This window comes from Camelus dromedarius, chromosome 12, assembly GCF_036321535.1.
Source record: "Camelus dromedarius isolate mCamDro1 chromosome 12, mCamDro1.pat, whole genome shotgun sequence".
Classification (NCBI taxonomy): Eukaryota; Metazoa; Chordata; class Mammalia; order Artiodactyla; family Camelidae; genus Camelus; species Camelus dromedarius.
In genome coordinates, this window is record NC_087447.1 from 44,589,745 (window position 1) to 44,612,501 (window position 22,757).

At 41.9% G+C, this 22,757-nt stretch overlaps 1 protein-coding gene across 1 annotated transcript in view; it reads right to left on the reverse strand.

Annotated features, from left to right (window-relative positions):
* Positions 1–22,757, reverse strand: part of DNHD1 (dynein heavy chain domain 1) — a 70,532-nt gene that overhangs the window by 37,965 nt on the left and 9,810 nt on the right. Inside the window, 8 exon segments of the mRNA XM_064492618.1 lie at positions 2,920–2,971; positions 3,105–3,242; positions 3,352–3,606; positions 11,345–11,501; positions 13,320–13,430; positions 13,511–13,714; positions 18,187–18,360; positions 21,777–22,593. Of these exon segments, the coding sequence (XP_064348688.1) occupies positions 2,920–2,971; positions 3,105–3,242; positions 3,352–3,606; positions 11,345–11,501; positions 13,320–13,430; positions 13,511–13,714; positions 18,187–18,360; positions 21,777–22,593 (1,908 nt within the window).

A 22,757-nucleotide genomic window follows, 5' to 3' on the forward strand; every position in this document is an offset into this window, starting at 1 on the left:
GCAGGTGCAACAGCCCAACAAGACAAAACACTAATAATTTCTTAGCCAAGGTAAAAGTGAAATAAAGAGAACTCATATCAACTAAGTCAAAGATACATAAGTTACCTGTCATTGCTGAGGGATTTGGGCTTCCATTTAAAGAACACATGTATTAGTATAATATATATAAGTCAACATGGAGCTTGCATTTTTAATTACCCATCCAACTTTGAAAGACCTAAATAATGGTAGATATTTACCGTATGTTTACTTGAATGAGTGACTCAGACATTTCACACAGAGCAAAGCATCTTAAACATATTTATATGACTTTTCATCTCTTCAGAATTTCGTACAGAGTGGCAAGAAAAAAACTCTCTTCCCCTCTCATGTGTGAATCCACTCATGTTACACTACTTCCATCTAGACTTCCTCTTGCTGGTGATACTATTCACACCTCACCTTCTCAAGAGATCCCCCCCCCCCCCCGCCACATGCAGCCCCCTGGAAAAATATAGAGGAATGACAGTTTCTTCTCTGCATTATATCTTTAGGCTAACTTCAACACCATCCCAAACAAAATGTACATCAAAAGATTTTATAATGAAAATGAAGCAATCCTTTGCCCCTTTTTAGGGTTACAGATTTATCTCATCACAAACATCAAAAAGATATTCTGATCTTGGGAGAATCCTGTCATACTAAAATTAATGTAAGAACTTTACAATAATAGTTCCTGAACTTGACACTTGTCAGGTGAGAGAAATGATTATCTGATTCTATTTTCTCAGCTTTAAACTGCAGAATATTCCTGATATGACTATAAGAGCATCAGATAGTAATATTAATAATCTCTTTTTGGTCTCAAAATGTTTCAGTACTAAGACTATCCTCTCAAAAATGCCAGAGAACATAGCTTATGTATAGATTGTGTTGTAAGCACGGTTATGAATAATACATTGGGTATTCTTCTAGGGACTAGAATCTAGTCAAGGTGTTAAGTTTCTGTGGTAAGGGGCTTGGTTTTCATTTTTTTGTGTGTATAAGTAGAGGTACTGAAATCACTTTGTAATGTGGTTAAAATGCCATGTGAATTTTACCTAATTTAAAAGATTTCTCAGGTGGATACATGTTTCTTAAAGACTACTAGTAGTGTTTTAATTGCTACATGTTTACTTTTATTGAATATTACTCTAATTTTCATGAAGAACTTTCAGAAAATCCTAAATCAGAACTTTAGTTTGGTTCTTCCACCATATTAATTTGATTTTCCATGCTGATCTTTTTTTCTCCTTCAAATTTTGATTTTGAAAAATCTCAAACATGTAGAAAACTTTAAAGATTCTACAAACCCCTTTATCCATTCACTCAGATTGAACAATTATTAACATTTTGCCACACCGCTTTTCCATCTTATTTTCCCTAAACCATTTGAACGATACAAGCATTGTGACATTCGATCCCTAAATACATCAGTCCCTGCTGCTCTTTTAAAAGTAGAAGGGATGATCTAAGACATTGCAGGTAAATAGGGTCACTTTCAGAATACAAACTTGTGGTTGCCAAGGGGGAGGAGGTTGGGAAGGGATAGACTGGGAGTTCAAAATTTGTAGATACTGACAGGCATATGTAGAATAGATAAACAAGATTATACTGTATAGCACAGAGAAATATATACAAGATCTTGTGGTAGCTCATGGCAAAAAAAATGTGACAATGAATATATATATGTTCATGTATAACTGAAAAATTTTGCTCTACACTGGAATTTGACACAACATTGTAAAATGACTATAACTCAATAAAAAAATGTTTAAAAAAATAGTCTCACTTTCACTAGAATTTTGAATAAAAGTTTAAGCGGTTTTTGTTTGCTGGTTTTGCTATTCGAAGGAAAATACTACAATATATTCCTAGTATGAGTTAGTGCAACAAATAATGAGGAAACACTGTGAAATGTATGATTTATCTACATCTTTAATACTAATAATAGTAAGAAGATACTATTTGTTGAATGTACCACTATGGGCTGAGCTCTATTCTCGACATATTACCTCTTTGATTCTTCAAAATAATGCTGCAAGTTAGGTATTTTTATTATTTCCATTTTACAGATTAGTAAACTAACGTGTCTAATTTCAGAGCCCTTCCTTTTTCCACTGTATCATATAAGACAAATATCAAAAGTCTCTAGATTAACCTAGATTCATTTGAGAAAAAAACGTGCACCAAATGGTGTGATTTGTAAAAGACATGAGTTCCTTTCAATGAACCTTGTCCTTCCTTGTCACCTACTTCCTGAAATTAAGTTCGTATCTTTATGTCATCTTAATGAAAACATACTGGCTGAATGGGAAAATGAAAAAGCATCTCCATGTCAGATGTGACTCAATGCATTTAATGAGTTTATTTATGACAGCATGAGTGTTCCAAATAAAGGAAATGTGAAGGTGTATTTCCTCCCTGATGATTAACAAGTGTGAGGATTGATAACCAATGATAACTGGTAACTATAAAATAGCTCAATATTACCAATGAATTATTCTGTACGAAATTAAAAAAAAATCAAATATTGAATAGGCAGAGTTCTTGAACGATTAACTCAGCAATCAGATCCAACAGTAAATGAAATGCAATTATGACATAAGAGAAAAACCTCGTGGAGTTAGGAGGAACAACAGAGGACAATGCACTCATTTACACTCTTTCATACACCCCTCACTACACTCACTGCTTGCACACACACACAGGCACACGAGTGAATGAGCAAAAACATGCCCCAACCCTCCTACGCACCGACATGTGTGCAGACGCAGGTTAGAGCTGCTCCATCCACATCCAAGGCCTGACTCTGGCCGTCACAACGCCGCATCTGCCCTTCTCCCTCATTCCCCCCTTCTGTTCCCCCTTCCTCCCCTCTGCCTAGGGCTCCTTAAATACCTTCAGAATATAGGGGATCCCAGGAGGTCTTCGGGTCTGTAGACTGCATTACCTTCACGCCCAGGTATGGAGAAAGGGCAGAAATAGCAAACAATGAGGGTTCAGACCAGGCTGAGAGTTTCGGAATGTACAGAGGATAGGAACCGGGAATTCCTACAGCCAGCCCCCGGCCCCGCCCAGAATACCTTCAGGGTGGAAGCTGCGACAGACTTTAGGCTCCCAGTTATAACCTGGATCATATTTTCAATACACGGCTCATGAGACAGCTGGCCACAACTGTCAAAGACCAGCTGTGCTGAGAGAAAGGGTTTCTGCCTTGGGGCCTGTAAAGAAGGGTCAGGCGAGGTCGCAGGCCTAAATGTCAGCATCCGCGCCCCTCAGGCCGGCCCCTGCCTGCCCACCCACCTCCACACATGCCACCCACCACCTCACTTGCAGGATGTTGGCCACGAAAGAGGTGATCTTCTCTTCTATGATGGACACGAGGTTCTGGCAAACCATGTAGTCCACCAGGCGGGCCAGCTGTCCCATCTGCAGCAGCCAGGCCTCTGCCTGCTGCAGCTTCTGCTCCAGCTGCTGGCACTGCTCCCTCTGAAGGTGTACAGAGCCCTGGCCAGTCCTGATCCTCTTGCAATTTTTCACTCGCTCCTGCAGGCCCTGTTGCATGTGGTACGTATCCTCATGAATCTGCCGGCAGAGAGAGTGGAAAACTCGCTGCAGAAAGGGGGACGGAGAGCAAACTGCCACCCTCTGGTCTGTACAAAGCTCTGACAGCTTGGAGCCTGAAACCTGGAACCTGGATGTGCACATAAAGGGCTGCTTTTTAGTAGCGATTGGCCCCAGAAATCTTTAAGAGAAGATGTGAAATGGAGAACATATATTGAGAGGCTTCAATGTGCTAATTCGATAGGCCAGGCCTGTCTGCTAAAAGTCCCCAGGGTGGACCTCAAATAGAAAATGTGTGCATGTGTAAAAAGAGAGCTTCACAATGCGTTGATTAGACAAAGAAAAAGAAAGACTGGATAAGCAAGGCTCAGCAATTATTCCAGGACATGGAGTCCAATCACTAGGCCTGGGTGATGTGGCCTGCTGACCAGCATAGCAGTCTACGTGAGAGTAGAAGCTATCTTTGGCTACTGACACAGACTGTCTACTGGGGGCTGGGGAACATGGGGGAAAAGTCTGGGAGCCTCTTGGTGGGTTCTTCTCACATCTGGAAAGTTCCTCAGCCTGCAAAGGTTGCTGGTAGTTGCCACCTCTCTGGACTTGTCCTGTTGAGGAAGAGAGACACTGGGAGACCCTGGAAAGATGTGCTTGGCCAGATGGATCTTTTGTCCTTGCTACCTCTCCTACCATTTCTGATCAACAGAGCCTGTGATTAGAACTCAGTGGTGTCTGGAAATTGTATTCTGCTAACCCTGAGCTCAGATACCAGTCTTCTGAGACCCAGACACAAGGCAGGTGAGACCTAAGCTAGCCGTGTCATACACAAACATGCCTCAGACTCGGTAAGGTGTCCCCTTCCATGCTCTAGCAACACCCTCGACACCCAGGGCTTCCCGCGTCATAGTCCTTAGTCCACTGTATCATTATCTAGTTGCTCGTGTGACTTGTCTACTATTGTAAATTCTTGAAGGGAGAGGTCTCTGTCACACCTTATTTGATGTCTCCACTGCTTAACACAGTGCCTGACATGGCCAGTTTCACAGTAAATGTTTGTAGAAAGGAAGTATCACCGCATATTGGAAGGGCTTACTGAGTGACAACTAGGACAGAGCATACAAATAAGCACCAAAGCAGAACTTCTTCAGTATACGTTTTTTAAATCCTCACCACCAGGGGCAGTGTCTTCAAGGTTCTGAAGACATTTTTTAAACCTAGAATATTGTATTTAGCCACAGTATAACTGAAATTTGAGGATGAAGACATTTTTAGATATACAAAGACTCTAAAAATTTACCATCCACAGATTCTCTTTGGGAAAAAAATTAAACAATAGTGTATTTCTGGCAGAGGAAAACGAATATAAAAGGCTAGTGTATTCTACAAGAAACTCTGATGAGCAAAGAAATCTGAAACATATTGTTAATTTTAAATGGGTAAGCTGCAAAACAAGAATGTTCATAACAATCTAGAACTAAAATTCCAGGAGATATCAATGTAAGCGTAATGAGAAGGGTGGAGGATGGAGAGAGGAAGAGAGGAGAAAAAGGAAATGAGGAGAGGGCTAAGGTGCTTACTCTGCTTGGAAAGAAGATGGACACAGCTTCAACTTGGCATTCATTCATTCAACAAATACTCGCTGAGCACCTACTATATGGCATACCTTATACGAAATACTAGAGAGATACTAGTGAATTATACAGATATGAATGAAACAGAATCCCTACCGTCTTGTGGGGTGGGGGGGATACAAAAACAAAATAAATAAATAATATACAATAAACACATAAATAATAAATTTGTATGGTATGTAAAAAGGTGATAAGGGCCATGAAGAAAACAACAGAGCAGGGAAAGAGGGATGAGGAGTGCTGGTGATAGTGGGGGTTTGCAATCTCAAACAGGGTGACTGGAGAAGGCCTCTCTGAGAAGGTGCTTTAAGAGAAAGACGTGAAAAAGACATGGTTATAAAAATGTAAGTTGAACGGCTACACCTGTTGGGCAGGTGGATAAATGTCTTACATATGCATTCAGCTGCAAGTAAGAGAAAACTAGAAAAAGTGTGGCTTCATCAAGTAAAAGGTTTATTTATTTAATGCAATAAGTAATCTGTGTATGGCATATTGGCCCAATAATATCAATCAGGACAAAGTTCCTTCTGTCTTCCTCCTCTTCCATCCTTTTATATGCCTTTCACCCTCATCATGGTGTGGTGGCTTTTCCATTACCGGAAATTACATCCAAGGGTTAGGCAGTAAGACAGGAGTAAAGGTTCAAAAAGACATCCCAGTTACTTATGTCTCTTTATCCCAGCGACTTCCACTTAAGTTTCATTGCCCAGAACTGAGTTACATAACTTCCTCCAGGTAGGAGTCTCAGAAAAAGAATAAAATCAAGATTCTAAAACTAAGAAAGATGAGCAAACACAGTAAGTAGTTCCTGGGCAATGAGCAGAAGAATAAAATGTATAACACCCAAGTCATTAGAGGACAGTAATAGCAACAAAAATGAAATCAACCCAACAAAGGACAAGAAACACAAGGAAGAATCAAATAGAAATAATAGGGGATAGGAAACACTAAAATGAGACGAGAAAAATAAATCCAAACCTATCAGTCATCATAAGAAATGAGATGAGCCTATTGCAAGACATAAATTCTCAGACTAAATTGTTTTCCAGCTCTTTATAAGAGAAACATATAAAACAAAGTAACAAAGGAAGCTTGAAAACGAAAAGACAGAAAAAGTTCAAGCAAACACTTGATGCTGTAAACATCAGAGAACTCCAGTAGAAAGGTAGTAACAAGAATGAATCCTTTTTCATATCAATAAAGTCACCTAGAAATAGTGTTATGAACCTTTACACACGTAACAATGTGATTTTGAAATACATGTTGTAAACTGAAAAAACATCAAGGAGATGTTAACAAATCCACAGCCCTAGGAGGGGACTTTTAACATCTCTCAGAAACTGAAAGGTAAAGTGGGTAAGAAAAATGATTGTGGCTATAGAATATTTGAATAAAACACTGAATGCGCTAGGTCTGATACTTTTTTTTTTTTTTTAAGGTTGGGTTCCCTAAAAGCAGAGCCGAGACAGGAATTGGGGGAAATGTGACTTACTGAAGGAATGATCTTCTTGAAATAAACTTCTAAGGGACTGAGGGAAGCAAGATGAGGAAGGGAAGGTGCCAAGCTGGATCTCAGCCAACGCTGTTCCCCATCTGATCTGGAGGGGCAGCGGCCTTTGGAATGCACATCACACTGGAGAGTTGTCCCTCTGTGAGACAAGGAGCCAAGAAAGGCAGGGGAGCTTTTCCGTGTGAAAGAGACTGAGAAGTGACCACTAAATGCAACACATGATTCTGGAGGGGGTCAGAAGCAGGAAGGAAACAGTAATAAAGGACATTGTTGAAATAATTGGCAAATGTTTAATAAGGATTAAGGGTTAGATAACAGAATGTATCAAGTGAAACATCCTAATTTTTTATGAGTGTACTATAGTTATGAAAGAAAATGTCCTTGTTCCTATGAAAATAACACTAGCATACCTAGGGGTAAGGAATTTGATATCCACAAGTCACTTTCACATGGTTCAGGAAAATAATGTATATACATATAGAGAATGAAAAAGAGCATAAATGGTAACAGAAAAGGGACAAAAACAATCTGGATGAAAGGTAGGTGGAAGTTTATTATACTATCCTTGCAACTCTGCTAATAAGTTTGAAATTATATCAAAATTAAAAGTTACACAAGGAAGGAAGGAAGGAAATGGGTTTATCCCAGTAATGAAAAAGTGGTGTAATACTGACAATTCACCATATTAACAGACTAAAGGAGAAAATCCCATGATTATCTATACAGAACAAGAAGAAAAAAAAAAAAGATTGGACAAAATCCAACACTCACTCATGAAAAAAATGTCTTAGCAAACTAGGAATTGATGGAAACGTCCTTAAAAATGGATGTGTCTACCAAATACTCACATTTAATACCATTATTTATTTGTTTCTAATCTATTTTATTAATTATTGTTATTCAGTAATGCTACATTTGAATGGGTAGCAGCCTGCTTTTCTTTAGCACAGATTACAAACTTTGTTCTGTAACAATTCAGTTGTCAGCTATGACGATTACTGATCCTCCCTCATGGCCCTCCCCCACCTTTGGGATGACTACCAACAGGGACAGGTTCCATTCCACTCCACAGCGCAGTACAGAAAGTGGCTGCAAATTGCATTTTCTTGTCTTTTCATTCTTTTTATGGTACATTTTAAAAAGTTAATTTTAATAAAGACACATTTATTTTAGGGTTTATAATTTTTACATTTTAAGAAACCCTGAGATGATAAAAATATCCCATATTATCTTCTGAAAGCTTTTTGGATTTTCTTTTCACATTTAATGTCTTTTATCCATCATGAGTTAATTTTTGTGTATGGTATAGAGCAACTATTAGAAAATAATAATGTTTTAAAAATACCATTTATAAGAATATGAAAATGAATATATGTATGTATATGCATGACTGGGACATTGTGCTGTACACTAGAAATTGCCACATTGTAACTGACTACACTTCAATTTAAAAGCATGTATAAAATAAAATAAAATAAAAATACCATTTATAACAGCAACAAAAAAAATCAAATATCTAGAAACAAATCTAATGAAATATATTCAAGATCTCTACAGGAAACCTTAAGAGTAATTAAAGAATAATTAAAGAAATTAAAATAAATCAACAGATCCATGTTCATGGATTGGGAAACTAAATATTATTAAGATATAAATTCTCCCCCAAATTGAACTATAGATTCAAAGCAAGCTAATTAAAAAAACGCCTAGTAAATTATTTTGTGGAAATTGACAAGCTGATCCTAAAATTCATATGTAAATTCAAAGAACCTAGAATAGCCAGAGAAATCTGGAATAACAAAAAGTTATAGGATTTACAATACCAGATATTACAACTTACTATAAGGCTACAATAATTAAGACAGTGTAACACTGACAGGCAAATAGATTAACGGAACAGAGGAGAGTCCAGAAACAACCCATACACAATCACCTGACTTAAGAAAAACACACAGCTGTAATTCAGCGGGGAAAGGATAGTCTTTTCAATAAATGAGAAAAACAAAACTTGACTCTTACCCTACACCATACATAAAAATTAATTTGAAATGGATCATATACCTAAATGTAAAAGATAAAGTAATGAAATATCTAGCAGAAAATATAGGAGAATATCTACAAGATTTTGGGGTAAGCAAAGGTTTCTTAAACCAGGACTCAAAGGGCACTAACCAAAACAAAAAGACAAAATGAACACCAAGAAAATTAAGAACTTCCATTTATCAAAAGACACCATTAAAATAATAAAAAGATAAGCCACTATGTATATATATATTTAATATAGGATTCTTATCTAGAATATATAAAGAACTGCTACAGATTAATAGGGAAAAAACCAGACAACCCAATAAAAAATAAGGAAGAGTTAGACACTTCATAGAAGATGGTACCAAAACGGCCAATAAACATATGAAAAGATGCTTGACATCACTGGTGATCAAAACCACAATGAAATACCACTGTACACTCACCAGTTTGGCTAAAATTAAAAACCCTGACAATACCAAGTGCTGGTGAGATCACAGGACAACTAGAAGTCTGATGTGAATATAAACTGATACAACCACTCTAGAAAACTGTTCGGCACTGCAAAACACACATATACCCTATTCCAGCAATTCCACTTCTGGAATATATACCCCAAAGAAATGAGTGTTTTTGTCCATCAAAAGACATACAAAAATGTTCATAACCACGTTATTCACAGTAGGAAAAAAAAACTGGAACCAACACAAAAGTCCATCAATGGAGAATTAGCAAATAAACTGTGGTATATTTGTACAGTAAAACACTGCACAGTAATACAAAAGAGTGAACCACTACTACCTAAAGGTTACGGATAAATCTCACTAACATAATGTGGAGTGAAGAAAAACGGACAAAAAAGGGCACATACTGTCTGATTCCATTTACATCAAATTCAAAGTCAGAAAAAACTAATCTATGGTGACAGAGGTCAGAGTAGTGGTTACCTGTGGGGGCACTGATGAGAGAGGCACCAGGGAACTCGCTATGGTACTGTAGGTGTTCTGTATCTTGACCCACTGGTAGTTACATGGGTGTATATATACACACAAATTTCAGCAAACTGTACATTTACAATTTATTTTCTTTACTGCATGCAAATCATACCTTAATTTAAAAAATAAAAGTAAGTTAACTATGACCATAGAAAAGTTATTCCTAGTATTTTTGTAATATTAAAACAAAGCTCAGACTTAAGAACTTGGAGGTAGAGAAAGGCCGCAGAGCAGCTCGCCCCCACCTTCGGCCCTGTTCAGTTTTGTGCAGTGGCAGGTCCAGGCTTTGCTGTCTGGACGCTAAAGCCCACTGCCTCCTCTTGTCCCACACTATGGCTCCAGGATGCTGATACTCCTAATGCCATTGGCCCCTCTCTCCTAAACCTCCTGAAGAGAGACTACAAATCTCCTCTTCTGCCAGTCTTTGAAAACAACTAAAGAATACCCCTGAAGGGAAGGGTCCAATCAGTACAAACTCAAGACACACAGAGGCTCTGCTAAGTTCAAATTCTCAAGCCTGTGGAGCTGTTATGCAGCATCTTCTTTGTGCAAGGACCCCTCCAGATTCTTGGGATACAGCAATGCACAAAACAAAGGTCTCTGCTCCTGTGGACCTTACATTCTATCATGGGCACTTGGCTTACCAACACAAGTAAATTACATGGTGTGTTAAAAGGTGACAGGAAGCACGTAAAAAGGAAAATGAAGAGTAGGGTGAGGGGATAGGGAATTCTGAGAGAGGGAAAGGATTTGACTATTTCAAATCATGTGAAAAAAATTATTACAGGATTTAAAATACTTATTATGGAAAATTTAAGATTTTCCAAGGGCTATCCACAAAAGAAGTCACTGATTCCTCCTGGGAATAGAAATTCCTTGCGGTCAAGGCCACCTTTGAGACTTTAGGGTCCTGTCCCTAGTGATTAACCTTCTCTGATGAAGTTTAAAGTGATATATAAGATCCAAAACCTGGCTCAAGCCAGGCAAGGTAGGCCAGGCCTCCTTCATGCCATTTCCCATTTTCATAAAATCTAAGTGGGTCCCGTCTCTCAGAACTGGACTATCTGCAGATGGTGATTAGCCAGAGAACTGTGTGAATATCCAGCCCCACCTGATAAACAACAAACTATGAGGATGAGCCACAAGCAAGAGGCAAGTACAAGGCAGAGCCCTCCAGAGCCCTAGGCAGGGGGCACGTACCACAGACACAAAGTAGGCATACAAAGGAAGGACTCCTCTACCAGCCACGGTGGCTTGCCAAAGGTTCCAGACAGATTCAGAGATAAGCCCAGCAGCATGAAAGATCAGGATTCCAACTCTCAAATCCCCTAATGCTCCTGGCACAAACAACTGAAAAAACAGACACTGTTACATTCCTTCTCCTCTCTGCTCCAAGGCCTTAGGGAAAGGCTGAGTCCAAGTGTCTGCCTACCTGTTATAATCCATCCACCCAGAGCAGAGACTGCTGTTACTGGACTGGACAAGGGCTCTGAGCCAAGTGCAGAGTCCAGAACACACAGGGAAGCTTAAGCCAAGAGAAGGCTGAAACCCTGGTGAGTGCATCTGGGAGAAAAATTTCATGATAAACTGGAGTCTCTTACCAGATGAAGGATGGATGTGCAGAGATGCAGGCAGCGACGGAGCAGCCGCAAAGCCTTGTGGTTCTCCTTGGCTAGAGCCCGCTGCAGGTCCAGCAGTTCGTAGCACCGATCTGGTTCGTGGGGGAGCCAGGGCACAGAGTGCAGCTCCTGCAGAAGCCTGGAATCGAGGGATAAGCTGGTCAGAGCTAACAACTCTGCCCTCTCTCCTTGGACACCTTTGATGTCTTCCCAGCCCAGCTCACCTCAGAATGAGTTAAAGTTTAGAGAGGTTATAATATTCCCAGTGACCAACAGTGACAGCTTCCTCCTGAGAGGTCTTTGGAAGAGTTCAAGCCCAGGAAGTTTCTGGCTGGGGAATTCTTTGGGAAAGGCCTGGGGTATGTGAAAATGTTCACACTGAGTAGCTTTTCTGCCAGAAAATAGGGTCAAATAGATCCCAAGGTCTGACTGAGGAGACACTGCAGAGACTTCTTCCTTGGAACTGGAGGAGCTGAGGGCCCTAACAGTCTAGATGGACAGGTAGGTTTTAGAATCAAAGTTGATGAACCCCAACTTCCCTATGGGCTGACCATCCCCGAGGAAACCCACTTCTGTTATACATTCTCCCCTACAAACACCCTGAAAAAGCCACATCTCCACACATCCTTGAAAAAATGAAGGACCCCTAATAAGCAGAGGATGATCATAACAGGTGTCATTTATTCAGCACCATGGCGGCACTGAACATGGTACTTAATAGTCACATTCTCATTTAATTCTCACTACCACTAGGTAGTAGCAGAAATCCTTCTCTCTCGTTTTCAGGTCAGGAAACTGAGGCTCAAAGAGTAAAGTCCCTTGCTGGTATTCAGGACTTAAGTTCAGATCTGTGTAGCCCAATTATGCCATGATGATTAAGCTAGACTGGAGGATATCTAGAGTGGAGGTTGCAAACTGGTAGCCCATGGGCCAAATTCAGACTGAAAAGGTTTTCATATGGACCACTAAGACTTGGCCAGCACAGTGTTTTTATAAAAATCTGAGCTAACCAGGTAAAATTAAGAAATTTTACAAAATGTGGATTTCCAGGTCATCCTGAAAAAATAATGTGGGTGACATGCTGGACCTTTATTCCCAATGGCAACAGTCGATTGGAACTGAGTAGTGTGTTCCGTTTAGGTGCAATCTCCAACCTGACTGCAGTCCCATACTCCCTAAAGTCTTGAACTCAACCCACTGCATTTCTTCCATTGTTCCTCCTTGGGCCCCATAGGTGTCTGAGTTTGCAACTCCTATCACAGAAGATAACTGGAGCAGCTGAGGAGCTGTGCAGAGAAAGTAAGAAAGTACTAAAAATAGGAGTAAGGTTTTCTCAAAAAAACAAAACAAAACAAAATAATAATCCAAGCAATGCCATTGAAAGAGCAGAGTTTAGATGGAAATACCTGCATTACAGCCTCAGATCTGACACTTAAGAATTGTATGATCTGGGGCAAGTTGATGGAGAAATACATAATTACATAGATATGTTCACAATATATCATTCAGAGAAAAAACCTGGTTAGTTAACGGGTATGTGCACTATGATCACATCTGTGTATGTGACGGAAAAAAAGACTACAAGGATAATAGGTAAACAACAAGGACCTACTGTATTGCACAAGGAACTATATTCAATTTCTTGTAATAACATTTATGGAAAAGAATCTGAAAAATATAGATAGATACACATATGTATATGTATAACTGAATCACTTTGCTGTACACTTGAAACTAACATTGTAAATCAACTACACTTCAATAAAAAACAAAGTTAAAAAAAGACTACAAGGATATGTAACAAAATGTTTGTCATGGTTATGTGTAGATGGTAAGATTAAAGATTTTTTTCCTTTGTGCTTTTCCGTATTTTCCAAACTTTCTACAATGAACCCGTTATTACTTCCTGTAAACTAATTTTTGGAAGTCCAGTGAAGCTGTGTTTTGAAGACCTCACCTGCTAATATGCAGCAGCCCAGCTCCGAAGTGGGGCACAGCAAGGAGCAGATGCTTCCCTAGGAACGTCCGGCACCGGTGCAGCCCCTGCAACTTCACGCTCTTCTTCCAACTACAGATCGGAGGGCAGTGACAGTGTGCTGTTGCTCTTTGTGACACTTCTTCCCAAATCCCATACCCATCGCCACCTACCAGGCCAAGGCCTTGCGTAAAAGGCAATACTTGAAGAATGGGATGAACTGGAGCTGTTGCCAGAGGACAGAGTGGTGGTGCCAGGTACCCAGTGTCATCGTCTCACTGCCCTCCTCGGGATGGACGTGCAGGATCCCGAAGGGAGAGAAGATGTAGTGCTCAGGATTCACCTTGTCGGGTGGTACCACCGTCAGGCTGTAGGGCCTTTAAAAAAGAGCACAGACCAGTGGGAGCCCTGGGAACTTGTGCAGACTCCAGGAAGGGACAAAAGAAGGCCAGGAGGGGGAAAACAAGGAGGCAGGAATGAAAGCGGGAGAGAGTGGGAGGAGGGGGAAAGATCAGAATGATCTTCAAACCAGAAAGATGGAATAAATATTAGAAAAAAGGAAACCAAAAATTGGTGGGAAGAAAAAAAAAAGCCCCCTAGCCAGTTCCAAGAAGTTCCTATCTCCAGACCCAAATAGCTTACATTCCATCAAATCTAAGATGCCACCAACTGTAAGTTGCTGCATTTTTTTATGAATCACTAAAGTAAAAAATGTTGCCAATATGATACTCCAGTACTGCTAATACGATACAATTTGTAAGATGCATCACAATTTCAGAGATGTTGAAAAATGTGCATCCTAGAAATTATAAAATATGTATATCCCTAGATGCTGAAATAACATGCAGAGATAATCAGGAAGTGCTGTTTGGAGTAACTGAAGAGGAAAAGCAGGGGCAACTAGAAGACCAGACACAGGCCAATAGAGGAAAACTGCCACCTAGTGAACCAGACAGGTACCTCCAGAGCCATCTTAAAATCCTACTAAGGTCTCCTACTTCAGGGAAATGCACCTATATCCCACGTTAAATACAATTTATATGTAACTATATAATAGTTGTATCTAGTTGCAGTAAACTGTTTGGAGTAATGCTATGTTTGGGCACATTTAATAAAGCATTTTTTTTTACTTTTCTTTTCATAACTTAGAACCAGTAATATTTTTAAGCACTAAATATATTTTTAAGTCCTTTAAAAGCTGTGTGTCCCAGGTCCCATGCATATAATGCCTAAAGGATAAAATGGTCCTCCTTCAGCTCTTCTCTCTCTAAATTTTTTAGGATATGTTACTAAGCAAATGACTTGAAAGCACTTAGATGGATAACAGAATAAAGTCATATGAAAACCTTATTTCATTTCTGACAGTGAGTAGATCTTCTCAAGTACTATTATCCCCAATTTACAGATGAGAAAACTGAACAAAGAGAAGGCATAACTTTACATAGGGCAACTAAAGGAAGAAGATAGGATTTAAAACCAAGTCTACCTGATTCAAGCCCTCTCTCTTAACCACTGGGTCACTGAGCTTCCCACAGGATAGCTACCTACCCTAGCTGAGCCCTGACTCTCCCCAGGGGACACTCCTTTCCCTGTGACCTTCTTAATAGGGGCGACTCTTTCTGTACAGGGCCAGGCATCAGGGACCATTCTCCCCGCTTCCACTGGCCACTGCTCCTGCTGGGGATATTCATTTTTTCTACAAACACGTATTAAGCCAAGCACTGTCAGGTGCTGAGGATACGGCAGGGAACAAGAAAAATCTAGTCCCTAATTTTATGGATCTCAGTTAAACCATTTATCAGCCACCCCTTCTGTCCAAGTGCTATGATGGGAGACGAGGACATAAGAACAACTACTACATAGTTGTCCTCAAAGAGCTCAGATCAACTGGAGTAAAAAGGGATGCCAGAGAGTAAACAGGGCAAGTCACGATCTTCCTGAGTCCCAGACTCATATATTCAAGACTTCCAAAACATCGCAAACTCTATGTCGTCTGTGTACCTGAAACACAGCAAGTTCTATACTAAACTCATCATTAATTCCCCCCAAATTTGTTCCCACTTGTGGTAGTTCATCCATTCCTTCTCCTTCATTCATTCAACAAACGTGGCTGTGTTTCTACTCTATGCTAAACTGTTCTAAGCCCTGAGGATACATTCATTGCTGAATATAACAAACAAAAAAATCCCTGCCCTGGTAGAGCTCTCATTCTACTGGAGAAGACAGATAATAAACGAGGAGCGGGGAGAGCAGGAAAAGGGAGACTGGCACTGCCCGGGGAGAAGGGAATGCAAGTCTAAATCAGGCTGGTAAGGGTAGGGAGGTGAGAGCAAAGACTCTAAGGAAGTAAAGAAATATATTCCTAAGTATGAATCAAAATCTAGGACAAATACAAGAAAACTCTGATAAATGCAAACACACTGCAAAAACCTGTTATATGGCAAGTAAGTAAAGTGAAACAAAAAAATACCAGGCTTCTACTTTTGCTGATGGTGCACTAGAAATGTGGACCAACACTCCCACTTGAGACCAACTAAAAAAACTGGGCAAAATATCTGGATGAAATATGCAAATCATCAGAGAACCCACAAATTAAACCCCCTGGGCTTCCAGCTGGGACCCTGGTTACAATACAGGTGGAACCAGAAGACACCTCCCTCCTTGGTGTGGGTCCTAAGCTGCAACGTCTGCTCTTCAGCTTTCTGAGTCTGTCGAAAGCTCAATTCCTCTTCTCCGACTTTTGGGAGCATATAGTAAAACTCATGCACCTCTGCCTCTCCTGCGATAGAAAAGCAGCACCAAGTTCTGCTTCTAGACTCCCTTCACTGGGTTCCTTCTTTGGCAGATGTTGGTCCTGTAATTACTCACTGCCTTTCTAGTTCTCTTCCTCATGGCTTCTTGTCTCTCTGTGCGCCTAATTATCTTTGATTGTGCTACTTCTCTGATTATGACTGAGCTGACAGTTGAAAGCCCTAAGCTTGTAGCTTTCTTTCTTGTAAGCTCTCCACATGGTCAACAGGCACCCCATCCCACCCTGCTACCATCGTGATCACCCCCTGCTGGGAGGTCAAGTGCAGCAGCCACTAGGTGTCAGTAGGTAGTTCATCACCTTCAACCACGTGACAATTTAATTGTGATGCCACTACAGGTCACGGGTTCCAAGTATACTATTTCTCGTTAGCAAGGATCCCAGTACTGTCCAGGGCCAAGGACGTTACCAAACCAATATCAGAATCCCATCTTTGAGGATTGTTTCCTGGGACCACTCATAATACCAAGTACGATTATCGGAGTCCAATCAGGAAAACAGAAACTGTATTAGGCATTTCAAGAAAGTAAATTTAATAGAGAAAATATGTTCTAGACAAGGTGTCAGAGGACACCTAAAAAGCAAAAAGGGAATGCTAAGGAAGCACAAAGGCAATAGCTGCAGGGATGGATGCCAGCCCCACAACTAGAGGAACAAAGGAAAGAAGTTTGGGTTCTTAGAAGCAATGGGCTGGGAGGAGTGGCCTGTAGCGCTGGGACTTGGATTTCTAAGAAGGAGATGCTGCCTGGCTGGTACTGGTATCTAAGGAGTTTGGAGAGGGGGCCTTGCAGAGTTGTGACTCAGAACTCTGACAAGAAGGTGCTACCCAGTTGGCGTTGGTTCCTTCCAGGATCATGAAGTGGTTGATTCTGAAAGTGCCTGCTGCTGCCAGGGTGAAGGGCCATTTCTGACGCCATGACAGGAAGAGCAAGTAAAGGAAGGACAGAGTCCCTTCTCCAGTCTCCTTCTAGCACCCCCTATTAATAAAACCTAACAGGAAGCGAGCTGAAAACGGAGAAATGAAATTTGCAGAGTCCCAGCCCCAGTATTACAAAGCAGAGAGAAAAGAGTAGAAATAGAGCCAAGAGACAATTGCTTAATAACTGGCACGATGCTCTCAGTGAACTTTTGTTAAATGAATTGATCAGTAAATCAATGGATGGTACAGATCATTAGTGCTACCTAAGTTCAGGACAAACTAGTCATTGTATGCAGGAAACAGGGCCCCCTGGGAGTGTGTATCAGATATTGCTTAAGAGTGTGGGCCTTTGAGTTAAGACAGTCCGAGGTTCAAGTCCTGTTTCACCACTTACTATGTGGCCTTGGGCAAGTTACTTAACCTCTCTATGCTTCAGTCTACTCATCTCATATATGGAAATAATAATAGTACCTACCTGTTAGGTAAGAATTAAATGACGCATGTACTTAGAAAAGCCTGATTAATGGCAATTGTTATTATTTCTGGGAAGAGAAGGGACTTGAATAGAGCTTTTAAAAATACTAAGATTTGGATCGAATGGAAGAAAGTGAATGGATGCCTCTTGAGTCATATGGAAGGAAGAGACTTGTTTTTATAGCACAGAGATAAATCTAGGACCAAAAGGATGAAGTTCAAAGAAAGAAGATTTGGGTTCAGTCTAAGAACAGGACACCTTAGGAAACACAAAGCTTCCCTGACACTGTAAAGATTTAAACCCCTGATTCTTACACTAGAGTTAGAAGAGATCACCATTAAATTCCCCTCTGAGGCGATGACCAAATGTTTCCATCATTCTAGGGTAGAATAAAGAAGACAGAGCAAAATTTAGGAAAGAATGACCAAGACCAAAAGCTATGAGAGCAAAGGGGAGCCAAGAGGAGGTGAAGAGTGGAGAGGAGGCTGAGGGGAAGGGAAGGAGGAGGCAACAGGGAGAAGAGCTGAAATGAGAAGGGAGAGAAGGGACAGCAGCAGGTCTGGAGAGGAGGAAGAGGGGGAAGACAGCATAGGACCAAGTCTGGGAGTGGGAGGAGCGGGACAGGGCTCTGGACACAGGCTCTCACCTAAAGTAGCGGCTGGAAGCCACATTGAGATAGAGAAAGTGGACCTTCTTCAGGTATCTCTCTGTCTTCATAACAGTCACTATCTGGCTACCCAGGAGAGAAGTCTGCGGTAAGAAGCCAGTGCTTCTTTTCTGGAAGGTCTTCTCCCTGGGAACTTCAGAGTCAAGCAGAGACCTGCAGGATAAAAAATCAGGAGAGAAGAGGTAGAGCAAAGCTGTCAGGTTGCCACTGCTGACCAGCGAATGAAGGAGATAGATCAGGAGCCTGAGAGGACCTGACATAGCCTAGTCAGAGTTTGTCAACCACCTGCACCAAAAGGAGATCACATACTGAGCAAATCCAGTCAGTCCATGAGGTGACACAGTCAGGCAACTATATTCACACACACCTGTAAGTGAACAATCCCTCCCTTCCTGATCAATGAATAATCATTCTGGATTGACTATGATTACTATGAAGTCGATGTTACAAAATACTGAGTAAAAATAATGGGAATACTTTGCTGTCCCACTCATCACCTTGCAAGTCCACAGTCCTGGATTTCTCCTCTCTGGCAACCTTCCTAAGCTTCTAGATCTCCTATCTATTGCTCCCATTATATCTGCCCTCCAACCCTGTGTGATCTCCGTGCCTGTGACTTTTTTTTGCTCTTCCTCCATTATCACCCACCTTCCAACTTCACATCCTTTTCTTTCCAGCCAGGATCCAGTGATGCCTCCTTTAGCCCCCTCCAGCCTGCACTAGTACTGTCAATCTTCCTACTCTCCTACCACACCAGTCAACAAAATTGGTATTAAAATTAATTACTTAAGAAATCAAAAGTTAATTACTTGGACTAATAATTCTGATTAGACTGAACTCAGAGCACAAAAACAGACCAATAAAAAGACTCTCTGAATAATTAAACTCAGACTTAACCAGTCGGAGTATACCAGTGTCATAGTATAATTGGCCCAAACCTTGATCAACAGAACAAGTTAGCCCAGGGATAACAGTGCAATCCCATTCTAAAGCTCACGTTGAAAATAGGGTTTACGATCTTGATGTTGGATCAGGACATCTTAATGGTGTAACTGCTATTAAAGGTTCATTTCCTCCATAATTAAAGCCCTACAAGATCACAGAACCAGGCCTATTAGCTCCTCTATAGACTCCTGGTAGCTAGTCCCATCTGTGGGCTCACTCTGCTCTGATGTCTTAGCACAAGTCCTCAGGCAGCTACCTCTTGCAGTCTCCTCAGCCACGATTCCAGGCCTCCACCTACCTCCACCCCATGTCCAGCCCTGCTGAGCTCCCAGTCCCAGCCCCTTCCCTGCCTCCATCTCTGCCCAGGGAAAACTGAGGCTCTCAGCCATGAACTAACTCGTTCAAGTTCCGCTGCCTCCCCACACATGTATCTGTACATATTCCCATCCTGATCTCGTCCCTGAATTTGAGAGGAAGGAGTGACTTTCTTCTCTGCGAGGCTAATTCCTCCATTTGTGCTCTGGATCCCTTTTCCCCTCTTCATGATGTATTTTCAATTTCTTCTTCTTCAGCTGTTAGCCTATATTTAATCATTCACTCTACAAATACTTACTGAGCACCTACTTCTCAAGCACTGCCTTAAGGGCTATGAACATCTCTCCATTTTTTTCTTTTTGTAGAATCATGCTCAGCCACCAATACTCTTTCAATCTACTGTCCTAATCTCTCTTTCCCTTTTAAACCAAGCTTCATGAAAAAAACAGTAATACGTGATTTCCAGTTCTTCATCTTCCATTCACTCCTGAACACACTACAATCTGCCTTCCTCCTCACAAAGCTCCACTGAAACCGCTCTCACCAACCTCTTCCTTATTGCTAAACCCAGTATTTTTCAGATTTTTCTTATTTGCCTCAGTAGCATTTAACACTACTGACTGCTCCCTCCTCCCTCCCTCCACCTTACTTTTTTAATGGAGGTACTGGGGATCGAACCCAGGACCTTGTGCATGCTAAGTATGCACTTTACCACTGAGATATACCCTCCCCTCCTGCTCTCTCCTCCTTGAAATTTTCCTCTTATTTTGCCTCCCAACCTGCAAGATATTTTGCTAATCCTAATCTAAATTCAAACTCTCCTGATGTGCTTTCCCCTAACTCTGATGTGTATACACACACACACACACACACACACACACACACACACCCCAGAGCAGCTGCCAGAGGAAAGACAATATTCTTTGATTTTATAGCACTTAACACAAATTGTAATGATATTTTATTTATATCAACTTACTTAACATCTATCTCCCTTAACTAAGCTGTTGTAAAACCCCAGGGAAGGGACTGAGTCTGTTTTGCCATTTCTGTATCCTCAGCATCCAGCAGTTTCTGATCTATATTAGATATACTATACTTTTTTTTTTTTACTTCTTTTTATTGAGTTATAGACATTTTACAATGTTGTGTCAAATTCCATATCTTATACTTCTTGAATGAATGAATGCCAAGGAAGCCAGTTCTGGAGAACATGGTGCAAATTAAGCTACATTAGTTAGGCCTCAGAGGTTTATTGCCAGCTCCAAAGAAAGGGCAAAGAACTTGACTCCTTTCCAACATCTCAGCCCATTCTCACTTCAGTTAGGTTCCTCCAGGAAAAGAAACTTATACTCAGGGCCTGGGGCAGGTCTTTGAAAAAGGAGGGGTCTGCAGGGGTTACTGAAGGCATACATTGTTGGCACTGGCCACCTTCCATCAGGGCCCCAGGGGCCTGCCTATCTGTCTACCGTCAAGGCTCTAAGGCTTCAGGAAAAACTTGACCCATCCATGCATTTAGAGCAAAAATTGAGGAAGCCAAGCTTGATTTAAGGTAAAACTACCCTTCTTCCCAGACAGTGAATGAGTCACAGACAAACTGGCCAGAGGACAGGGAGAAATTCCAAGACTAGAATTAGAGAACTCTCAGAAGAGAGGGTCTCTGTAGGCATTCTGAAACCCTGAAGAGAGCAATGAGAGCCAGATTAGGGAGGAAAATCATAGCTCCAGGGGCTAGGATTCCGACGCTCGCAGGGCAGGAAGAAGACTCTGGAAGGGTCAGAAGTAAAGTCTCATCTGGTAGTGCTGCCAACTCTAATCTGCCTTTGGAGCTGGCTTAGCTCACACAGACATGAGTGGGAAGGGCCTTCAGACAAGCACTCACCTAGGAGCAGCCCAAGGGAAGGACCTGGACCCAGCGTCCAGCACCCAGCACCCAGCACTAGGTAGGCCCAGAGGCAAGACAGGGATTACAAACGAGTGAGAAAAAGAACTAAGCACTGTCTGCAAAAGAAGTCTAGAAACTCTGGAAACTCAAGGTTTTTTCTGAAGCTTTGGCTTCCTCGTGGTTGACTTTTGATTTTCATGAATTTCTGCACTTCCTTTTGGGGATTAACACTGAGAACACTGGGTTCATTCTGCAGACAAAAAGGAAGCAAGGAGTAGCCTCACACCAGCTTGGCTCGGGGTCAGGCTAATTGCTAACATCAATTATGAAGCTGGCTCTAGACATCCAAGTGACCTGAGAGGCACCCATGAACTGGCTTCTTTCTCTCCTTTGCTCAAAGCCCCAGATACGGTCCCTCACTTACTTAGTCTCTCTTCTTTCAACAGGCTCCTCCTCTCCGTTGCCAGTGTCACTGCTTTCATACTGTACAGGGATGTCCGTCGCAAGTGCCAAGGGCAGGAGGTTGAGGCCATCTAACCACTGGGCCTCTTCCAGGGCCACCTCGGCACCAACGATACCCAGGCTGTGCTGTAGCTCAGGCAGTGTCAGTGGTCGCAGCCATGTGGACAACTCCTCATCTACTTGCTGCCCTCCCCAACAAGCCTGCACAATAGGGCAGGCTGGGCGTGGAGTCCCACGATGGAACCTCTGCTTCTGGGGACAGCAGTCAACATGGGAGGTGCCCTCTAACAAAGAGGTGTCTCGGGGAAAGGCCTGGTCTATGGCAACTAGCAGGTCCAGCTGGAGCTGGGACTCGACCCAGGGTGCCCAGCGGTACAGCTGCTCCAGGAAAGGCAGCAAATCAAGATGACCGACAAGCAGTGCACGATATGGAGGGAGCAGATTCAGCACCGCAAGCAGGTAGTACCATGCGTCAGGGCTGCCGTCCTGCAGCACAGCTGAGAACAGAGTTCGGAGCTCAGCTACCAGGAGCAGCAGGACCGTAGGCCGCTCTGACCGAGTCACGGCCGCCTTCAGGCGCTGTCTCTGTTTTACCCGACAGGGCCAGGGCTGTTCTCCTTTGTCTTGGATACCTACAGAGTGCCGAGATTCAAGGGCTTCGGATGACACCTCTTCATCTGAGACCAAGAGGAGCCAGGCATTCAGCTGCTGTCGAATCGACCTTGCCCACTGCTCAGGATCCGAATGCCAGTTCCACGTTCCTCGTGGCTGGACCTCACCTGCTTGGCCCAACCCAGGAGAAGGGCAAGAGAAGAGGGCTTAGGCTCTAGGCAGGGTCAAGGGGTTAGGGGGAAGGGGAAGGGAGGGACTTCAGACGGGGAAATAAATGGATGGAGCTGCAGGGGGGAGCCAGACCAGAGACCCTGAACCCTCCCTACAGCTT